We start from the raw sequence: 20,151 nt of genomic DNA on the forward strand, positions 1-20,151 counted from the left end.
AGTCTTACATTGGTGATTACAGCAGAGGGATTTTCAGGTATTTCTTCAGCAAGTAATTACAACCATTTCTTATTTTCTTATTGCCAAAACCTACCTGATTAGATGATACAACCCCAACATAGTGGGAAAGAAGCATTACATACATTGTTCAAAGATGTTATTCATGCAGACCATTCCAGCATCACTCCAATACACATTTTTAATTACTCTTTATACAATACATACTTTAGCTGATGTTCTGATCCAAGAACAAGGCTCCAAAAGATACCCATTTCACAACTGGAGTGTTAAACATAAGGAGCAAAAGAAAAAAGACAATCTCTGATCAAAAACACTCAAGCAAGAGCCTCTGGAAAAGTGACAGGGAATCAGCTATCTTGGGATAGCAATGGATACAGAGCTTTTCACCTTTACTTCACCAATTTTAATTTAACCAATGCCAGCAGTGATAAATAAAGCCTTGCCTCATCTAGTCTTAACAAGAAATACAATTGTGGTCTCTTTTGGTCTTCAGCAAGAAAATACAACAGAATGACCCAGCAGTGAATACACATGAAAAAGACGAAAAAAAAAACACCCTCAGTTTTTAAGAAATGTACCCAGATGAGGTTAAAATCTACTGGAAAAAGAAAAAGTAGAAGGCTGCATCTTCCTGTCAAGTACACTTCAAAGGAGCACTACTTAAACTTTCTACAAATTATAAGAGTTCAAAAGCAAAGAATTGAGTATAATGGGAACTCTCATACTGAAGATACTGTAGGGAACACTTGGAGGAAAAATGGGAGTGAATGAACACAAAACTCACATGCAGAATACACATCACACATGCTGTACTTGGCTATTTAAAGACCACAGACGTCAAAGTTAGTAAAATCATGCTGGATTAATAGAACCAGAGGTCTGGATACCAGGTAAGAAGATACATGTACAGAATTATGCTTTAAAAATCATGTATAGTTTCCCTTTAAAATACATTTTGAGAGCAATTTGCTACCACATAATGCCACAGAAAAAGCAGCAAAGACCACCTGAATCCCAGCAAATAAAATGCAGAAGCCAAGCCATGTCATCAAGATCTATTGGAAGAAGAGAAAATTTACAAATCTTTCAGTCCCTAAGAGTGTCTTGTAATCACCTGGTCTCTCAGCCAGTCTGGTGGTTACACAGAAACAGACAACATCACACCTAAGTACTCTTGAATCTGTGTGTGTGAGGGGGAAGGGGAATGGGCAATGGAGGAAACAAAATAACCCAACAAAAACCACAAACAAAACTACAAGTGGGATTACTATTAATTTATAGCCAAACCTCCTGCTATCATGTATGACATTCTATTGCATATCTAATAGGGCAAATAATTCAGAGCTGTACATCATAATTACTTTAAAAAAATCTGTATTATTGTGTTCTCTGAAGTAAAACACACAAAACTTTCTAAGTATATAGTTTTGCAGAACTGACATACATTCTAGTTTAGAAAGCAGTTCTAGTAAAGTTAAAACCTTCCTGTTTTGTTGAAAATTAACAATGATTTTGAAAGCAACAGATTCACTTGCTGAACTAAAAAGTTATGTGACCTTTTTTAAACCTCAGATGTGTTGTAGTTCTGTTTCATGCTACTTCCACAAATTATTCCAAGATAATGAATAATAATAAAGCTAATATTTTCCCACATTAACCGCAACAAGTTAAGGATTTGGCCTTTTCTAAAAAATGAAATTTACTACATATTGATATCTTTAACTTCTAGGTTGTAAAAGTTCTCAACTAATGTAAATGGAGCAGCTGAAAAAACCAACAAATAACGAAGAAAATAATGAAACGAATATTAGGATGAAGAATCAGAGTAAATTTTATGGCAACTCATAATTGTCTCTCTCCAGATTTCAAATGAAAGACACTTATATTACTATTCTAAAAGGCTCTCAGAATTTGTAGGTTGCTGTGGAAAACCATGAAAACATCTAAAACAAAGCTAAAAATGGAGCCAGAACCCTGATGCTTCTTGTTACCAAAGGACAATTTTAGTTTTGGTCCTCCAAGTCAAAACCCAATGCATCTTAGGAGAATGTGGAACAGCAACCATAGAAATAATCCCATAACAGATTCCATCTAAGCTTTCCTTTCCAGCTTCTGTGCACACAATGTATTTTGTCCTCTCTGCTACACAAGCCCCATTCACTCTTGTGGTGACCAAGCTTAAGAAACCACCACCACTCAGATTTCATTCACCTGTAACTTCAACCCAGAAATACTCCAAAACCTTTCCTCTCATCTGCTGCTGGTGTTCACATACTCATGGTTTTATTCCACTTCATTGCCTAAGTGAAGTAACAAGTACTAAAGACATTTGACTACAAATGGAAAGCTACAATAAATGAGAGGGATGCAAGGGCCATAGCAGGGTGAACAGCATTTACCGTGCTGGCCACAGACACTGCAAGAGGTCTCAAATTACACTTCATGAACTAGTAAGTGTAGTTATCAGGGGAAGCTGCGTTACCCTTCATTGTTCCTCCAGGGACCTTAGCATGCCCTTGATCTGCTCAATTCCATAAACTCCATACATGAATCAAGGCATAACATCACCTTTAGAAATCTAAGCTGGATATTCTTCTGTTGGCCCTTCAAACAACTTCATTTTCAGTGTCCTGTAGTCTGAAATACATGCTATTGAGGACACTTAATGTGCAAAACTAGAAAACTGGTTCAACAATGCAAATAAATAATTCAGAAATATTAAAGCTCCATCTCATTTTATATTTCTTTAGTTTTTGGTTGCCATGTATCATATGAATAGATGACAATCAACATTCACTGATAGTAAACCAAATGTTGTTTCTAATAATTAATTAGTTGTATAGTAGTCCTATCTTATCAATCTTCCATGGTAAGTGAATCCTGATCTTTCCCAGCAGTATGTCAATGATGACCAATTTTTTCTCCTAGTTACAGGAGTTGTATCATTACAGAATTTTGCTGCTAAATATACTGAGTAATTAAACATCTGAGCTTGATGGCTCTAGCATCATTTCATTTTTAAACACTAACAAAGGGAGAGAGAGGTTCTGAAGGAAACTCCTGCAACCTAAAAAATTATTATATATTCTGTAATATGAGAATTCATTAAAATGAAAGTAAACACTGTGTGTTGTAGTGTTTATTTAATTGCACAAACTAATAGCAGTACAGTTACCATTAAGTACAAAATGAGGTGTTTTGTCATCTGAAGTACTTCAAATAATCCACCCTCTCCATACTTATCTTTATAGTTAGGCCAAAATACTTCCCATCAAAATAAATGCACTCAAGTAAAAAAATAAAACCACTAAACAATAACGGTCAAATACTCGTAACAGATTTGGATTGTGAAATCTACAATAATAGTGAGCTAAGACAGAAGAACTGCAAGGTGAACCCAACAATCAGAACTGGGTAGGTCAGCCAGAGACCCTGCTCACAGCTGGAAGCGCCCACTGCAGATCTCTGGGAAGCCAGAGGAATGCTGTGTGGGCAGGACCCGGCCGATGCAAATCGGGTTACCTGCTTCTACCCCAGACCTCAACAATAAATACAAAAAAAGTACACACACTAAGAAAACCCTAAAAAACAACAACAAAAAATCCCAAAATAACAAAAAAACCCCCAAAACACCACAACTGAAAAAAAACCCAAAACCAAACCAACAACCCCCAACTTCAACGTTTAAAGTTATTTCCATTTCAATGCCCTAGGATTTTCCAGTAACAAAGGGTATTGTTGTCACAACACTGAGCTTGCACAACTGCCTGCTCGCTACATCTTGTCTTTACTCTTATCCATCACAAACACACCCAAAGTTTTTCAGTAGAAACGAAGTAAGTAAGTCAACATGCAAAAAAATAAAGTCTAGGGTTTTCTTCCCAACAAATGAATCGGCTTTTATTGTTGAAAGTTGTGCTGAAATACTCAGAGGAAAAAAAAACCCAACAAAATAACAAAAACAAAGCAAACAAACGAACAGAAACACCAGCAGAAAGCTCCCTGCCATGACGAGTTCAGATCAATGCTTTTGTCTTCCATTTTACTCAGGGCTCAGGAGAGCAACGCGGTACCGAGGGCTCTCCCGGCGCGCTCCCGAGCGATGTAAACACGCCGCGGGGCTGGGGCTGCGCCGCGGGGCGCGGGCACGGCCGCGGGGTCACCGGGGCTGCACGATCCGGGCGAGCACGGGAGTTTCTGACCTACATTCCCCGCAGCGGGATAAAAACCCTCCCGCCGCAGACGGAGCGCGGCGGGCGGGAGGCCTCCCCCACCGGCAGGGTGTGTTCGGGGGTGGGGAAAGCGAGCGGGCCGGGGCGAGGATGAAGGCTGGCGGAGGCGCCGACACCTGCCCGCCGACACCGCGGCCCCGCCGCCAGCTCCTCCTCCACCGGGGACGGACACCTGCTGCGGGACAGCCGCACGCGCGGCCCGGCGGCGGCCTCGGCCCGGCGGCCGCGGGCGGGTTTGTCCCGCTGCTTTCCCGAGAGCCCGCTGAGCCCCGCGGCGGGGCCGGGGTCGGGCGAACTCCCCGCGGCGCCGCGCAGGCCGCGGCCGGGCCTGTAGGGGCGGAGGGCTCGGCCCGAGGCCGCGGGGCCTGCGGCGGCGACGACGCGGGGCGGGCGCGCCAGGCCCGGCCCCGAGCCCTCCTCCGGGAGCGGAGCCGGGCGGAGGCGGCGGCGGCGCGTCCCCCTCACTCACCGCTCTCGATCTCGTTGCCCTTCTTGGCGGTGGCTGCGTTCCCCATGGCCGGGCCGGGGCGGGGGGCGGGAGGGATGCCGGGCGGGGGCCGGGCCGGGCTCGGCTGGCGGGGCGGCGCGGCCCGCGGGCGCGGCGGCGGCAGCGGCGGCGGAGCTGCCCTGGCCCCGCTCTGGGTCTCTGTGTCTCCGGCCGCCGCGGAGGAGGAGGCGAGCGCTCTGCCCCCTCCCCCGCCCCGCACTCGGCGGAAATGACGGCCGGGGCGGCGCCTCCTCCCGCTGCGCCGCCCGCGGGGGCGCAGCCGACCACGGCCGGGCCGCTGCCGCCGCCTCGGGCGGGGGCTGGTCCGGGGCAGGAACTGGGGGAGCCCCGGGCGGCGCCCCCCGCCCGGCAGCGGCTCAGGGGGGCGGGCGCGGCGGGTGCCCGCGGCCGTCACCCGCGGGGTCTCGGCACCCTCCGCACCCCCGGGCTGGCGGGCGGCGGCCCCCGAGCGCCCCCGCTGCCGCAGGGCAGGCCCGGCCCGGCCCGCCCGCGGGACCGCGGCCGAAGCGAGGGCGAGGCCGCTCAGCCCAAGGTGACCCCGGGAGGCCGCGCGGGCCGCGGCCCTGCGGCCGCGCCCGCCCCGCGCCCCTGAGCATCCCCCAGGACACCCGGCCGGGCCTGCACCCCGGCGGCCGACGGGAGGAAACTCGCACTTGCCGCCTGTTCAGTGACTGTTTTTACACGGCTCACCAGACTATAGAAAAAAAAAAAAACCCGCAGAAAGTAAGCGGGCTGCCAGGAAAGAGGATTTTTTTTTCCTCCCCCCCTTTTGCTGCCACCCATCATAAATAGCTACAGCTACACATTTTCAAGCGGTATTGTGACTTTCAAGTTGATGATAGCTCTCTTTATATATTTATCATGTGAAACACTTTGAGTGTTTTAGCTCTGGAAGGAAATGCTTATCAAAAAAAGGCTCTATTTTACATGCTTTAAAGTGGAGAGAGTGGAGAGCAGAAGTGCTAATCTAACGGATCACAAACTGCATATATTCTGCCAGGACAATGTATGTGATACCCAGCCTCTCCTGGCAGCATTCTTTCCCCAAGGCTGCAGGAATTGTTCTGGCTACCATCCTTCTCTGGGGTTATCAAAATCCTCTCCCAGCACTGTGGGCTACCTGCTGGTAAAGCACATGCTGTCACAGCCTAATACTGAATTACCTTACTACAAAACAGGATTTTGTACACACACACTAATGCACATTAAAGTAGACACTTCTAGGAAATTCCCAGTTTCCTAGGCCTGTGCAGTGGGTACAGTGTATGGGAGCACCTGGCAGATCTAGCCAGTGTGTGGTCTGCCTTGACAGTTGTACAAGCTGCCTGGGTTATATGGCTGCAAAGTTTTGGGAGCACTTACCTGAATTATCTTGATGTTTCGTAAGTTGAGGTTTGATTAATGAACTTTTTGGTTTAAAATCAGGACTTTCTCCTGATTTTCTTCAGCTTTTCCCTTGCTTTATCCTGATGTGTATTATACTGCTTACTTCAGGGGAGTACCTGTGTTTCTATGATTAAAGAAGCTGCCTCTGAGGAAGCCAGGTCTCTATTGCTTTGAAGATAGAAACAAGACTCAAACATCATGAGGAAATAACCTGCAAACCATTAAGGGCAGTGAAGCAGCTACTATTGAAGAGGGCTGTCTCATTTTGCCAAATATTCTTTATGCAGTTAAAAAGAGGTTCAGCAAGTTATCAGTAATTCACTTTGCTGAGGAATAGCATGTAGATTGCAATGGCTGGATAAGCAACAGAAGGAGAACTTAAGCACGGGAAAAGGAGAGGGTACTTTTGTCATCTGTCCTCTCGATCATTCATACAATGACAAAAAATAGAACTCTGAGGTGCTGTAGTATTTAAACAAATATCTGAAAATTATATCTCAGGTAAAGATCTTATCTCGGTTTTAAATGTTTTCTTTCCTTCAGCCACCATAATTTTCATTTTGGCCAGATTGAGTCTGAGTCAGCTGATTTTCATCCAGGTGCTGACAGGCATTTTGATATCCTTGAGAAGACAGCAGTGGCATCGCTAACAAATGAGGTTTGCTGCAGCACCTTTAGCATATTCCTGGCATTACAGCTCATCCCTTCGCTAGCAAATTGTGCTGCAAAGGCTGCATATGTGGGAATCCACCAAGGTCCAACAGACATTACTGCCCTTTGGGTCTTGGTGGACAAGGATCAGCTGGTCATTGCATGTACTCCAGCAAAACCCATGCTACATATACATGTCCAGACCACATATATGCATATATTTATATGTGTGTGTGTGTACACCAATGCAATGACACTGGTTCTCAAATAACCACATGCTCTTAATGCACATGCAGCACTGAGGGATTTGCATAAATGTTTTTACCCAAATGCTCTCTTTAACAGAAACGTAACAAATATAATTCAACAGCACTGTGAAATATTAAATTAACCATATCCATCGTTCTAGCATTACATGTGTAGGCAAAGATAACAAAAATAAAGAGTTAGGGATGGATGTTTGTATTCACATTCACACTACTCACACATCTTATGCTGTATTAACAAGTTAATAACCATTGATTAATTGCAAAACATACTGATGACTACAGATATTATGTGTATACAACCAGCATTCAGACTCTTATTCCAGTCCTAATCTTTAGTTTCCTTAAATTTCTTATAAAAAAATCCTTTTATGCTGAAATACCTCATATCACTACTTATTTACAAGTAGTTTACCTTCTTTCTGTCAACACAATTGGTTAAAAAATAAAGTAATGCAAATATGAAAAATGTTCTGTTTGTGTATGTTAATATATTTCACTAAAGGTCCAATCTGAAAATTCAAATTTCATTTGTTTTGGTGATCTATATGAGATTTTAAAAAATATACTCTAAGAAAGTCAACTCAGCAGTTTTAGCAGTATGGATTTGATGATGTTGTTTCAGTGACTCTCAGCAGGTTTTCATCCATTTTTTAACATATTCCTTGGGAACTATCAGCTAGGAATATCCTAACAAGACCAATCCTTCACTCTGATAAAGCCTAAAGCTCTGTATCAGATGTATAGTTCCCTCATGAAACTCACATATTTTTCCCTACACAGACTTAGAACTAAAAATGAGAGGGTCATTTCAGGTCAAAAAGGATAAATTTCTTCTAGATTAAAGACTCTCAGGTGTTTTTAGTAGAAATCATCTGATCACCTGGTAATTACTTCTGGAGCCACATATTCTTTCACTTCATAACCATTCTGATTTCTAGATGAGATAGTGGCATTTCTGTAGCAACTACAGCAGTTGTTTTCAATACACATTTGAAACAAGTCACTAAATTTAAATCATTACACATCTTCATTTTCTTCTCTCAAATTTGAGGTGTGCCTGCATTGCAAGGGGTTGCCATGCACAGATTGATGGTTCAGCCCATCCACACTGATCATCCTTAGCCTGAGGGTGTAGGCTTTGCTTGAGGTGTGACCATGAACCTGCCTTAGCTGGGGTTCTCTTTCTGTGGCCAGCCTGCCTCACAATTGCAGCAGTGCCTGTAAACTTTGGGCGTTGAATACCAAATTAGACTGCTCTTCCCAAAATCCCACATTCCTGCATCTTTGAATACCTCTGGCAGCCTCCTTCTCTCTCCTAAACAGAATGATATCTTTGGCATTTAACTCCTTGTTTTCCTTTTGGGTTGTTCCAGGCTACTGGCACATTTCCTGCTCTCAGCTAACCCCTGTTCTGCCAGTGTGGGATGCTTTTCTAGCAGGTTGCTAACGTGCCAAGAAGCATATGTATTTCTTTGTGAATATGGAAGATATTTTCCAAATTTTACAGCTTCTGACCCAGAAACAGGAATATTCATCACTGCAGCATAATTTCAGACCTGCCAAGAATATATCAATTATGTCATGTAGATGTGCTAAGGGAAAGGATGAAAGCAGGAGTACAGCAATTTCCCCTGCTCCCTGTACTAACTATACAGACAGCAATAAACTACATCCTTCTGCAGGGAAGGCTTAATCCACTGATGCCAAATTCATTCCAGTTGAGGACCCACCCACTCAGAGAGAAGTGAAAGGACTTACATCATATTTCTACAATATCTGAGATTGCCAGGCCCTGAATCCACTATGAAACTAAAGCAACTTGGCCAAGGACTTGCTCTGCCAGTTTCAGATGTCCTGAAAAATGTTCTTTGATGCTTTTCAACTGTGAATCTAAAAGGAATCTGGAGCCTCAGGATGGTGTTTATCACACCATGGATGTTACAATTTTGAGGGACATTTTATTTTGGAAGGAATCTTAACTAAGGGCAACTTGGGCTTCCTTCAGTGTGACTAGGTAGACTTAGAGCAAAAAACTCCACAGGAAGTTTACACCAGCAGCTAATACTTCACCACTGCCACCTTTTCTTTCTTGGCATTAGATGTTTCTCAAATATTTCCCAAGATAGCCACTGGCCAAAAAACCCCCATGTAAACAGAAGAAAAGAGTTTATATATTCCCTTACTGATTTTTAACTATGGTTCATCCCAAGCCTCTCAAGAGCCACAGAGCTGCAAGGTGAGGGGTATTTTTTGATGTTTTAGACCTAATTTAAGAAAAAAGGTTCTATGCTTTTGCTGTCAGTATTACCCCCTAGAAGAGAGCATTTGATCAAATTTTCTATGGATATTGGCTACATAATAATCCACCACAGGAGGTGAGAGGTGCTATGTTGAGGTCAATGTCCTGCAGAACAGACATGTTTTTTTGAGAGATAAGCTACAGACTGCCTTAATGGGCAAGTCCAGCTGCTCAGTTCTTGGCCTTTATCTCTTATGATCATTTGGCACTGGGTGTAGTCTCTTGCTATCAGCCAAGCAGCACTTTTTTTCAGTTGCTTATAATTGTTCTGTAGATTATTCCATATAAGTTGATTATGTACATATTGAGTAGGGGAAGGTAAACAAAAAAAAAAACCAACAACACATATTTTCTTGTATTTTTAGTAGTTTAGCAACATATTTTTACTGCTGCACATGAACTGTAGCAGGAATGAAACCAAAGTCAGAGTTGATGGTATACTTGTCTGATATTTGATTCTAGTTTACTCCCACAGATTTGAATAGAAATACTACTTGTGTAGTCAAAGTTATTAAAAAATGCAAAGCTGTTTAAAAAACTATATAGTAAGCTACTTTCAGGATAGCATCCTTAATTACTTAAGTTTACCATAATTGAGAGGTGATCAATTATTATACTGTTTGTTTTTACTGTATATTAAGACTCTGAATCACCTTCTACAGAACTGAGAAGATTAAAAACAAAAAACAAAAACAGTGGTGTTTTTAATTTATCTTTTTAGGTCTTTTCTACAGAGATCTCTAAGTTAATTACAACTGTTAATTTAAAGTAGACTAAGCTATATTAAATGCCTCAGTATCTATTTTTCCTCAGAATTAAAAATGACCTTAATTCAGTTTAGCCTAACTCACTTTGGAAGTGAAATATGCTAGGTTACCTGAAGGTCATTTTAATTCTAGCTGGGAAAGTTCAAACAGTTTAGCAAGTTTTCCTACATACTCTGCACCCAATAAGTGAGGAATGATGAGGAACTAGTAGTCTCACATCTAAATCTAGGCTTCACTGTATTCTGCTCAAATGTATGTCCTGTAAATTGTGTCTCTCTGTCACATATTACTGTATTGGTTAAAGAAGTCTAGCTGGAAAAGTTCTTAATGCATAATCAGCTTTTCTGCTGTAATATCTTTAGTAGTGCCATCTAAAAATAGGAAAACTGTACAAGATGGTTATCCTGGTTTTTTTGGTTTTTTTTTTAAATTTCTAGAAGCACATTTTTAAATAGAAAAAAAAATCACTTTTATAAGCCTGTATTTTTACTCCTTTGTATTTCTACAACTTGCTGTTTTTATCTCAGAGTTACAGCACAGTTCCTAGAAAGACTAGGAGCTGTGCATATATGCCTAATGAAGGTAATATGTCCCATTTGCTCTTATGTTTGTTATTTCTTCTGCACACATAACCTTTTGCTGCAAGTGTTTTTATTCTACAGAAAACAATCACCCAAGGTAGCAACATGCAGTTTCTTCATGCTTCAGACCCCTGGCACCTGGAAGACAAATACAAGGTTTTGCTTAATGTTCAGAGTCTTCCATCTGCTTTATTTGTGTTGTTATTCCTTGCTCAGGAATTCCAGCTCAGGGTGTTTTTCTGCCTCTGATATCTCTGTCTTATGGTATTTTCAGCTCTTGGTAATATCTAAGGTTCCAAAGTACAGTCCAGTCCAACACTTGAATATTCAAGTACTAGTTTCTTGGCAGATTCTAAATTGCCTCAGCTGGAGCCTGCTTCTCCCAGGAGTCTATTTCTGTATTATTTGCTCCACTTTCTGTTGAAAACCAGTGGCTCTTTAAAGTTGGAAGGGCTTTACATTTTTTTTTTTTAAATCTAAAAATCTTCAATAGATCTTACCCTATGACAAGGTAATGCCACACTTTATCATACACTTCTAGCACCCCATTCTTATATAGTAAATATAATCTCATAATCTTGTCATCCTAATATTATAAAGTAAAATACACTTCTAAACATTCAGGACCAAAGCATATAACTTTAATATGCTTCATTTTTATTTAGAATGCAATACTTCTCATTTTTTGTACCAGCTTCATGAATATCCTTCTTTTCTTAGATTGCTGAGAAGTGTTAAATATGCCAAATGCATCAGCACTTGCTATTTTCAGAAGGAAAACCTCCTTCTGATAGACTTGCTTTTAAATAACACTTACTGTTTCCAGATGTACACTGAAGCGTTCTTGCCTTCTTTTCCAGTAGTTTCTGCTGTTTCCAGAGTTTGAGCCTTTAAAAGATTTAATTTCTTCTCAGTGTCTTTTTTTTGTTTAATATTTTCTTATATTGCTAGTGCCATGAAGGAGTGGTCATTCCAGGCTCAGAGGGTTTCAGCAGATGTTCTTCAGTCAGGTGCCTGCAGTGTCTTTTCCTTACACTAACAAGCCAGGAAGCTAAATTGCTAAAAGAATATTTAGGCCATTAGGAAAAATAATAAACAAAACCAATAATAATACCATATTCATAGGGGTGAATCTATTGAAAAAAAATCCATGCAAGAAAAAAAGAGTCAAATTTAGCCAATTTCCATATAAAAAAAAAGCAGCCAAAACTGGATTAAAAGTTTATTTACTATTTTTGGATTTCTTTTTGTTTGTCTTTGACTCACAAAGCTAAAAGGAGAAATATCTACAGTGCATGCCAAGAAGAACTTATTAATTCTCATTAGCACAAATAAGAAGTGGTTATTTCAAGTGGTTGTAATGCAAATATCAATGCAAGACTTTTTTCCCCTCATCTCAGAGCCTGAGAAGCCATTGTCAGACTGTACTTTGATATCAGTAGATGTTCTGTATATTTGATAGATGTATGGCTGATTCACCAAGAAAGAGAAGTTGAGTGTTTTCAAGCATTGTTTTAATCTCATGAAACAGAGAACTTTGACTTCTATTTGCATTTAGCCCAAGCCAGATTTTCTCTAAACTCAGCTTCACATCTGAAATATAGAGGTAATTTTCTAATAATAGTTGAAATAAATGTAATGCTTCCAGTGAAGCTTTTATTTTTCAAATTAATTTTTAAAGATGGCAACCATGTGCAGTACAGTTTTTGCGCATGAATGTGACAGACAGGGCTTTTAAATTGGTATTAAGTATTATGATTTTAACCATCACATTTATAAAAAAGAAGTCCATTCTTTTTTGGAAAGAGCAGATGCATCCCCAAGTAATATATTAGCCAATAAATGTCTACATATAAAAATGATGATCCTCAAGCATTTCTCATTTCCAATGCTGTAATTCCTTTCAAATAACTTCAGGTAAAATGAATCAATCAAGGTCTCTAACAGAGGATGTATAGAAATCTGTCTTGGGGATAACATCTGCATTTATTTCTTATGCTCAGGTGCAACATTTTAACTCAGAGGTGATGGTATTATATGTGTACATCATTTGAAGTAGCTGGATATCAAAGCTTCCCTTTGATATTTCTCCTCAGAAATCTTCCCTTCCATCTACTTTATCACAGTAAAAGTTAGTCTGATTTAATCAGATATTTTTTGTCCCTCCTAGTTTAAATTTTTTTTATACTGCTAAAATAAATTATATTTCCATTCCTCCCAAAAAAGAGGAGTCCAAAGACTTTATATGCCTCTATTTTCACACTCTGCTTTTCCTTCTTTCCTATCCTTTTTGGCTTCTGTTTGTTTTGTTTGCCATTCTATTCCATTTACTTGGTCTTTCCCTTCACTGTACTGCAGATTTACTACCAGAACTGTTATTTTGTAAGAGTTCACAAAACCAATGGAATTCAGCAGCACAGTCTGGTGGTATTTTGCATCCCTCACCTCCTCCAAATATTTGGTACCTTATATCTTAATTTTTTTTCTGACAGTGTTGAACAAAAACGAAGATATGTTTAAATCAGTCAGGGCCTTTCCTCATCATTACTGAGAAGACAAACTAGATTTCTGATCCCCTGGGCAAACACAAGCAGGAGCAAAGGCCATAGAAGCCATTACTGATGAGAAACTATTTTTCTGAAGTCTCAAATGAAATCTTGATTTCTTCATACTCAAGTGAAGTTTTGCCATCAGTGACATCAGGATGTTACCTGCAACACTGGGCCTGGCTGTGTTTTCTAGTTTTGTGCCTGTTACTCTTCATAAGCTATCTCAAGGATTGCATCCTCTTTTTCATTTCTGCAATAACATTGCATCAATTTACTGAAGAGACAAGAGTATAATTTGCCATATCCATTCCTCAAAGTTAGCACAGGATAGTATATTGAATAGGCACAAAAGACATCTTAGAAATGGTCCTTGGGTAAATAACTGATTCCTATAATTTCTTAGAAATGTTAAATCCAGGTTTAAAGTTCATTTTCCCTCTGAATGACAAGGGAGGAATATTTTTTTTCAATTTATTGTCTGTTTGAAGGGGGAGCTAAATGGTTTGTATATGAATCCTTTAACATGCAAATATTAATAACACAATCAATATCAATACTTACCAGTTAGAGAGGGCTTTTTCATCCACAAATTTTAGGGTTATACAGTTAGAAGTAAAAGGCTTCTGAGAGTTCCAGTGGTCCTTGGAGAGAAGGAGAGAAGGATTTCTATGGCAGCTGGGATTTCAAGGAAGGAGGGAAGAGAAAGGCTGGGCTGCAGGACAGAAGAGAATGTTTGAAAATGGTAGAGAGAAGAAAATGAAGGCAGGACAGCTGGAGCACATACATGTGCAGAAGAGAACAGATAAAATAATTATAGAAGAATTGTAGAACTTGCCTCATGCAACAGGAAAATACGCAATATAGTCTTTTAAGAAAGATAATAGGAGATGGTAGCCTGTCTCATTTGGAGAGAAGAAGTTTGCTTTAATTAGGAGAAACTGTGATTTTGTTACAATCTTGGCAATACACACACTGTCCAGGTTCATCCCTGCCTGTGTGTGTTCCATGTGTGCTGCTGTCTTTTCCCTGATGACTCTGAGTGCAGTAATTTGCAGACTTCTGGTCCAGACACAGTCTTTTAATATGTGTTTGTACAGCTGCATCACAATGGGGGACTAATTTTGAATGGGGTCTCTGTTTTCTACCATAATTGAAATAATTAATCATAGTCATTCAATAATGTTGTCACTGTCACTTCTTGGACATAAAAATCCAATGAGATCATAAGGAAATGCACATTATGTTAATATTATCTATAATAGTAAAAAAATTACAATCCATAATCTGAATCAAAACTCACCATGTCTATGTAAGTCTAATTGTAATAGTATTTTGTTTCTTTGCTACAGCAGGCAGTTGTAGGAAAGGATTGGCTAAAATCTGGAGGATTCTCCTGCCCCAGGCTGTGTTTCTCTACAGGCAGGGCTCCTGTCCTTGATGTGAGTTTGGAGCCCACAGCACAGACAGGGCAGGCCCCTTTAAATCTCTGTTTTATCTGGTTGCCTAGACAACCCCTGTAAACATCAGTGGAAAAACGTGTGGTCTTCAGAAAGCTGGGGACCTTGAGGAAAAGCGAGGTCATCTGGGGACAGACAGATCCAGGGTAGCCTTACCTATAAGAGCAGACATAGATTTTTTAACAGACACTTTTTGCACGTTTCTTTTTGAATGCTTCATGCTCTTATAGTCTGTTTTAATTTGTGATATATGGAAAAAATAAACATGTTTTCTGGCAGCAGGTTTTTTCTTGTTTTCTATATTGCTTTCTATTGTGACATAAATATATATACTGTTTAAATATTTATATATAATGAAAGAAGAATATGAGAAAGAGTACTTTGACTATACAAAAGTGACAACTCCAGTTACCTTTTTTGATATGACTTTTTTTGATTACATGATTTTTAGTTTTTTTTTAAATTTTCATTTTAAAAAGCATTAAAAGTACTAGTGAAATTCAAATAATGGTGAAAAAGTTACCATTTGCAATATGTTTTGCCATTAAAAATGATAAATAGATGGGTTAAATATTTGTTAGCTGTTACATGAAAGTAATGAGCCAATCACTTCAGACTTATTTCAACAAACCTATATAGAGGAATTTCCACTTATATCTGGTAAGGTATGGATTGAACAGATACTGAAAACTTTTACACTGTTAAAGGACAAGCACGGAAAAAGCACAACTTTGCTGGGGTCGAAGTCTCATGCCCACTTTCCTCATATTTGACTATATTGCTTAAAATAATGATTTCATTAGTGTGTCCAACTGCAAAGGAGGAGCAGCTCACACCCCTCTTTCTACTTGGGCCTGCATGCCAGCAATAGCATAAGTATTTAGTAACCTTATATGAACTTGCCCCAGTTTGTGAATATTTACAAAAACTGGTTTTATTTCCTGGATGACCATAGTAACTTAGTTGACCAACAGATAAATGTTTCCATTTTCCTTCAACTTATGTTTCATTTCATCTTACAGCCTTCATACAGGAGAATAATTTTGTTCTCTATGGCTGCTCAACAAAAGGAAATGTTTCTCCAAACTGCTGAAATTATGGGACTTCCTTTCTTAAACAGAGGCAAACAGCAGATGGAAACTTGAAGATATTTGAAAAAGAACCTCCAACCTTTGATTACTAAACAGATACAGATGCTCCAAAATGATATTTTGTGTGGATAAAAATAGAAGTGTTCCTATCTTAAAGCTGTTTAAAATAATTTCTGAACCAAAGGAGCCTCATTAAGCTTGAGGATAATTGGCTGTAGTCCGTGGATAGCCTTGGTGTTATGGTATCTGCTTACATCAGTACTGAGTTTCACCCAGAGCATGTTTGGAGTGTTGAGGACTATAAAAAGTTATAGTACATGAAATGCTACATTATGTCAATATCATACTGCTACAGCTTGTAAATTCACATTGATCTCTATAATAAAAGATGTTTACAGCACTAATGAACTCAATCAAGTGCATATTTGCTGATACATAAAAAAGTAACAAGCCATCTTGCTGGGCATTTGATTTCCAGGAGATAATCCCAGACAGTGCTCTGAAGATTAGAGGGAGAGGAGATAAGAAGCTGTGACAGGCTGGCAATATCTGCCTGAAACACCATCCCCTGTTAGCAGGTGTTGGTGCTGCTGGGAAGCTGGTGCATGGATTTTCCTAACATGCTGAGCAGATGGCTTATAAAAGAAATGGGTGTTGCTTTTTGAAGCAAAAATTATGTATGGCCTGAGAAGTATTGTAGCAAGAATCCCAAGGGAATATAAAGTATAGGGATGGAAGTTGAGCTGAACCTTGCTTCTTCATTGGTAATGTTTTCTTGGCTGACACTAGGAAATGGATGGTTTATGACAGCACAGATTGTGTTTGGACATGGCTTTATATCAAGTGGGAAAATGCACCTGCTTAGAAAAGTGTAATCATCTACTCAGTAAATATATTCTGAGTGTTGTGCAAACAGAAGAAAACACATCTAGCTATTAGCTAATAAAAATAGATATTATTCCTATTACAAATCTATATGCTGATTCAGTTTCAAAGCTTTTGAACTTCAGGATTGTCCCATTTAATATTTTGAAGATCTTTTTGGCATTTGTGAGTACTAACAGTTGCACAAGGATGGAGCCTGTTTCAACAGCAGGGGTAAAATGCAACTTCAAGTTTTCTGATCCACACCAGACTGTGCATCCTATTGCAGCTCTGTAAGCTGGCAGGGGAGTGAGCAGGAGAAACAGGTCTGCATTTCCAAGTCTATTTTGTGACTTTGTTCAAATACCAGTGTTCTTTAGAGAATTCAATTATCCTCTTTGTAATTTGAGGACATTGTATTTTCTGACTTGGAGATGGATTATATACATCAGTACAGTGCTCATAATTATTCAGGGAATATGTTTGTAGTAACAGGGAGGGTGAAATAGGAACTGTGTTCAAGTAAATAATAATTCTTTCTCTTGAAGGTAGAACTGATCTGATTGCCCTCACCATTTTTCAACTGTAACAATTAAAATTCACGAAGGAATCCAGAACTTCTGTATGGGAAAATTGGAAAAACCTAAGAAAATTCTTAGAAATATGTAGATTTCTGAGAAAACACTTTCTTCTTGATCTGTTTTTCTGTCTTTCCTGTTTGTTCATTTATGAAATTCATAAGATAATCTTCATGCTATGTAAAAGGTATTTTTTCATTACTACTTCTATTTACAATAATTATCTAGGCACATCTGTTCTCAAGTACATCAATATACAATATTTAAACTAGCTCAATATTAAAAATATAACTCTATCTAATGCTCCTAATTAAGCATCTGTGTATTTAATACCCGGCTTTGGTTCCTTACTACATTTTGGAAGCTCTAATGCTTCAACATGGAGGCAGCGAGTACCATTTACTCTCAGAGTGATTCAGAACGCAGATCGCATTAAAAAGAGTAAATCTGATCTGCTTCTGGGAAACAACAACTAAAAGCACAATCAGGAAGAGATTAATGCCTCCTGCCTCCCAGGAATGGAGAGGAGAAAAGTGTTTCTGCTGTGAGACTCTGGCCTTTGCTGGGAAGATGTGTTCCCAGCTGAGAACAGCACCATTGGTACCAGCTCTCTGAAAAGAGGAAGCACTAGCTGCACCTGGAAGGGGAGGCTTATCCTAGAATCCTCCCAGGAGCCAAGCAGGCCACAATTCTATCCCAAACTTCAGGTTTGCCTGTGAATCATAAAGCAACAGCTGGGTATGCTCTCATCACAAAGTCCCTTGTGGTTTGCTGCTGTTGCCACGCTCCAATGTCCTTTGCTCAGCAGAGGTGTGCACATGGCTTGGGGTGGAGAGGCCTGGCTGGGGCTGTGCAATGTGGACACGGCTAAAACAAAGCAGGCAGCCCGAGCTCTGACCCAGAGATAACGTGCAGTGCATGGCAGCCTTGGAAATGGCTTCATCTGCAGTCAGTGGCAGCATTCCAAATGAGTAACGGAAAGAGAATCAAACCTTTCCTCAGGAGCATCCTGGAACACAGCTTTGGCACAGCTTGACAGTGATGACTGTTTACATGGGGACAAGCTTAGGTCCCGCTGCTTTAGCATGGGTTTTCTATCACTACAATTCAGACCTGTTCCTACAAACACACAAACAAGCATGGGAGCTTCTATCAGATTACATGCTTGTGGCTAGAAATTATATCTCTGTATCTCTGGTTTGGTTTTTTTTTTTTTTTTGACAAGCCCAACAAAGGTTTCACTGGCAAATAAATCATAATTTCAGCATATCAGTAGAAATCACAACACAGTTTGTCATTCAACCCAATGAAAAATACCATGTCTGTAGAAAGCAAATTCTTCAACTTTACAAGCTACAGATTGATACCACACATGAGAAAACAGTCTGATATCTCTCTAGGATTTCCTAAAGGATTTTTAATGTGTTTTTCTGTCCTTAGCAATAATTTTAGCATTTGCAAGAAGCCCACAGTCTGTTCCTATTAAAGTATCAGCTTACCTCAAAAGATGTTAAAAGAGAGTTAAAAAAAAAAAACAAAAACTTAATGCTGATCAAGTTGCAATTAAATTTTCATTATCATTTAACATTTCCAACTTTTTTTCAGTTCTTTCTGACCAAGAAATAGAAAACCTGAAGCTAAGCCTACTGAACAGATTTATTTCTAACTGCCTTGAAGATGTAGTTGTAGACATTCTCAAGGAAGACCTTATTTTAGGCAAGAGATTGTGCAGAAAAGACTAGACTGGAATTGATTTAAAAGGTATGTAGTAGTGAGGAATGTGTGATGTAAGAATGTAATAGGATGAACGACAAAAGATCATTAATTAATAAACCATAAGTTGATAAGAGATTACCGCTAGTTCCATGACAAACATAATGCAGACAAAATAAAATGCCATGGTGACTTCCACTGCTTATGAATTGGGCTCCTAACCTTGATAAATACAGAGGACACTGAGATACTTGACTAAATCTACTGAGATACTTGACTAAATTTCAGTTGAGGTTTTATGATTTATTCTGTAAGTATTCTTTTTTTGTCAAACTTTTTATTCTTCTGAAAAATTCCTAAAAATTTTTGTTTGGCAAGCGTTTCTCTATTTTTTTCAATCTTTATTGCATTTATCTGATTAGGTCACGTGCCTTTATGCGAGGATGCAGTTCAGGAAAAGCCCGAAATGGCTCTTTCAGAGTGGCAAACAGCGATGGTGCGCACGGGAGCAAAACATTTGGCAACGGTTCCAAAGGGGAAGAGGAAAAAAAACCTGTTCGGAGCCGCGGGCAGGGGGCACGGCTTTGTGGATCGGGCAGGTGCCGGGCCGTGTCCGGGGAACCGCCGGCGGCTCCGGGTCCGCGGGCGCCTCCACCCACCCCGGCCCCACGCGCCCCGAGGGTGGGGGGGAGGCTCCGCTCCCCGCGCCTCACGGCCCCTGGGGCGCGCTCGGGGCACCCACGGGGCTCAGCGGCCGGGGAGCGCTCCGCAGGATTCCTAAGGCGCTTCCCGGCAGCCGGAGGCCGGCCCGCGGCTCGGCGGGGCCGAAGGGAGACGGCCGCGGCCAGCCTTGAGGGCGGCGCGGCCCGCCTCGCTCCTCCCGGCGGGCGCTGGCCGCCCCGGGCGCTGCCCGCGTGGCCGCCGAGTCCGCTCGCGTCCTCGGGCAGCGAGACAGCGCGGGCCGCTCCCACCGCGAGCAGGGGGGGCACCGGCGGACCGGCAGCACCGCCCGCGCCTGCCGCGCCGCTCGCGCCGCTCCGCGTCCGCCGCCCGACGCCCCTCGGGGGCGAACCTCGCACGTACCTGTGTGGGAGGGCCCGCGCTCCCCGCCCCGCCCGGCCGCCGGCGGTGCCCCCTCGCAGGGAATGGTTTGTCCCGGCTCGCCGCCGTAACCTCCCGCTCCTC

At 41.2% G+C, this 20,151-nt stretch overlaps 1 protein-coding gene and 1 long non-coding RNA gene across 3 annotated transcripts in view; both read right to left on the minus strand.

The window, feature by feature from the left end:
* Positions 1 to 13,899, minus strand: part of PRKACB (protein kinase cAMP-activated catalytic subunit beta) — a 74,988-nt gene extending 61,089 nt beyond the window's left edge. Inside the window, exons 1-2 of one of the 2 annotated variants that reach the window (XM_054286357.1) lie at positions 13,825 to 13,899; positions 11,532 to 11,773 (exon numbers count right to left, since the gene is read on the minus strand). In XM_054286357.1, coding sequence (XP_054142332.1) covers position 11,532 — 1 coding nt within the window. In that variant the 5' untranslated portion in view covers positions 11,533 to 11,773; positions 13,825 to 13,899. Of the gene's footprint in view, positions 1 to 4,722; positions 4,794 to 11,531; positions 11,774 to 13,824 lie in introns of those variants that run through there. The other variant, XM_054286355.1, reaches the window with a different exon arrangement.
* Positions 13,900 to 13,915: 16 nt separating this feature from the next.
* LOC128943399 (uncharacterized) lies at positions 13,916 to 20,090 on the minus strand. The gene is made up of 3 exons (XR_008483700.1): positions 20,050 to 20,090; positions 18,246 to 18,372; positions 13,916 to 13,975 (listed from the first exon to the last, which is right to left on the minus strand). It is a non-coding gene; the product is annotated as an uncharacterized LOC128943399 (long non-coding RNA).
* Positions 20,091 to 20,151: the final 61 nt, after the last annotated feature.

The sequence above is a fragment of the Melozone crissalis genome, unplaced genomic scaffold (genome assembly GCF_028551555.1).
Source record: "Melozone crissalis strain CALT ecotype California unplaced genomic scaffold, PUWL_Pcris_2 ptg000045l_1, whole genome shotgun sequence".
NCBI lineage: Eukaryota > Metazoa > Chordata > Aves > Passeriformes > Passerellidae > Melozone > Melozone crissalis.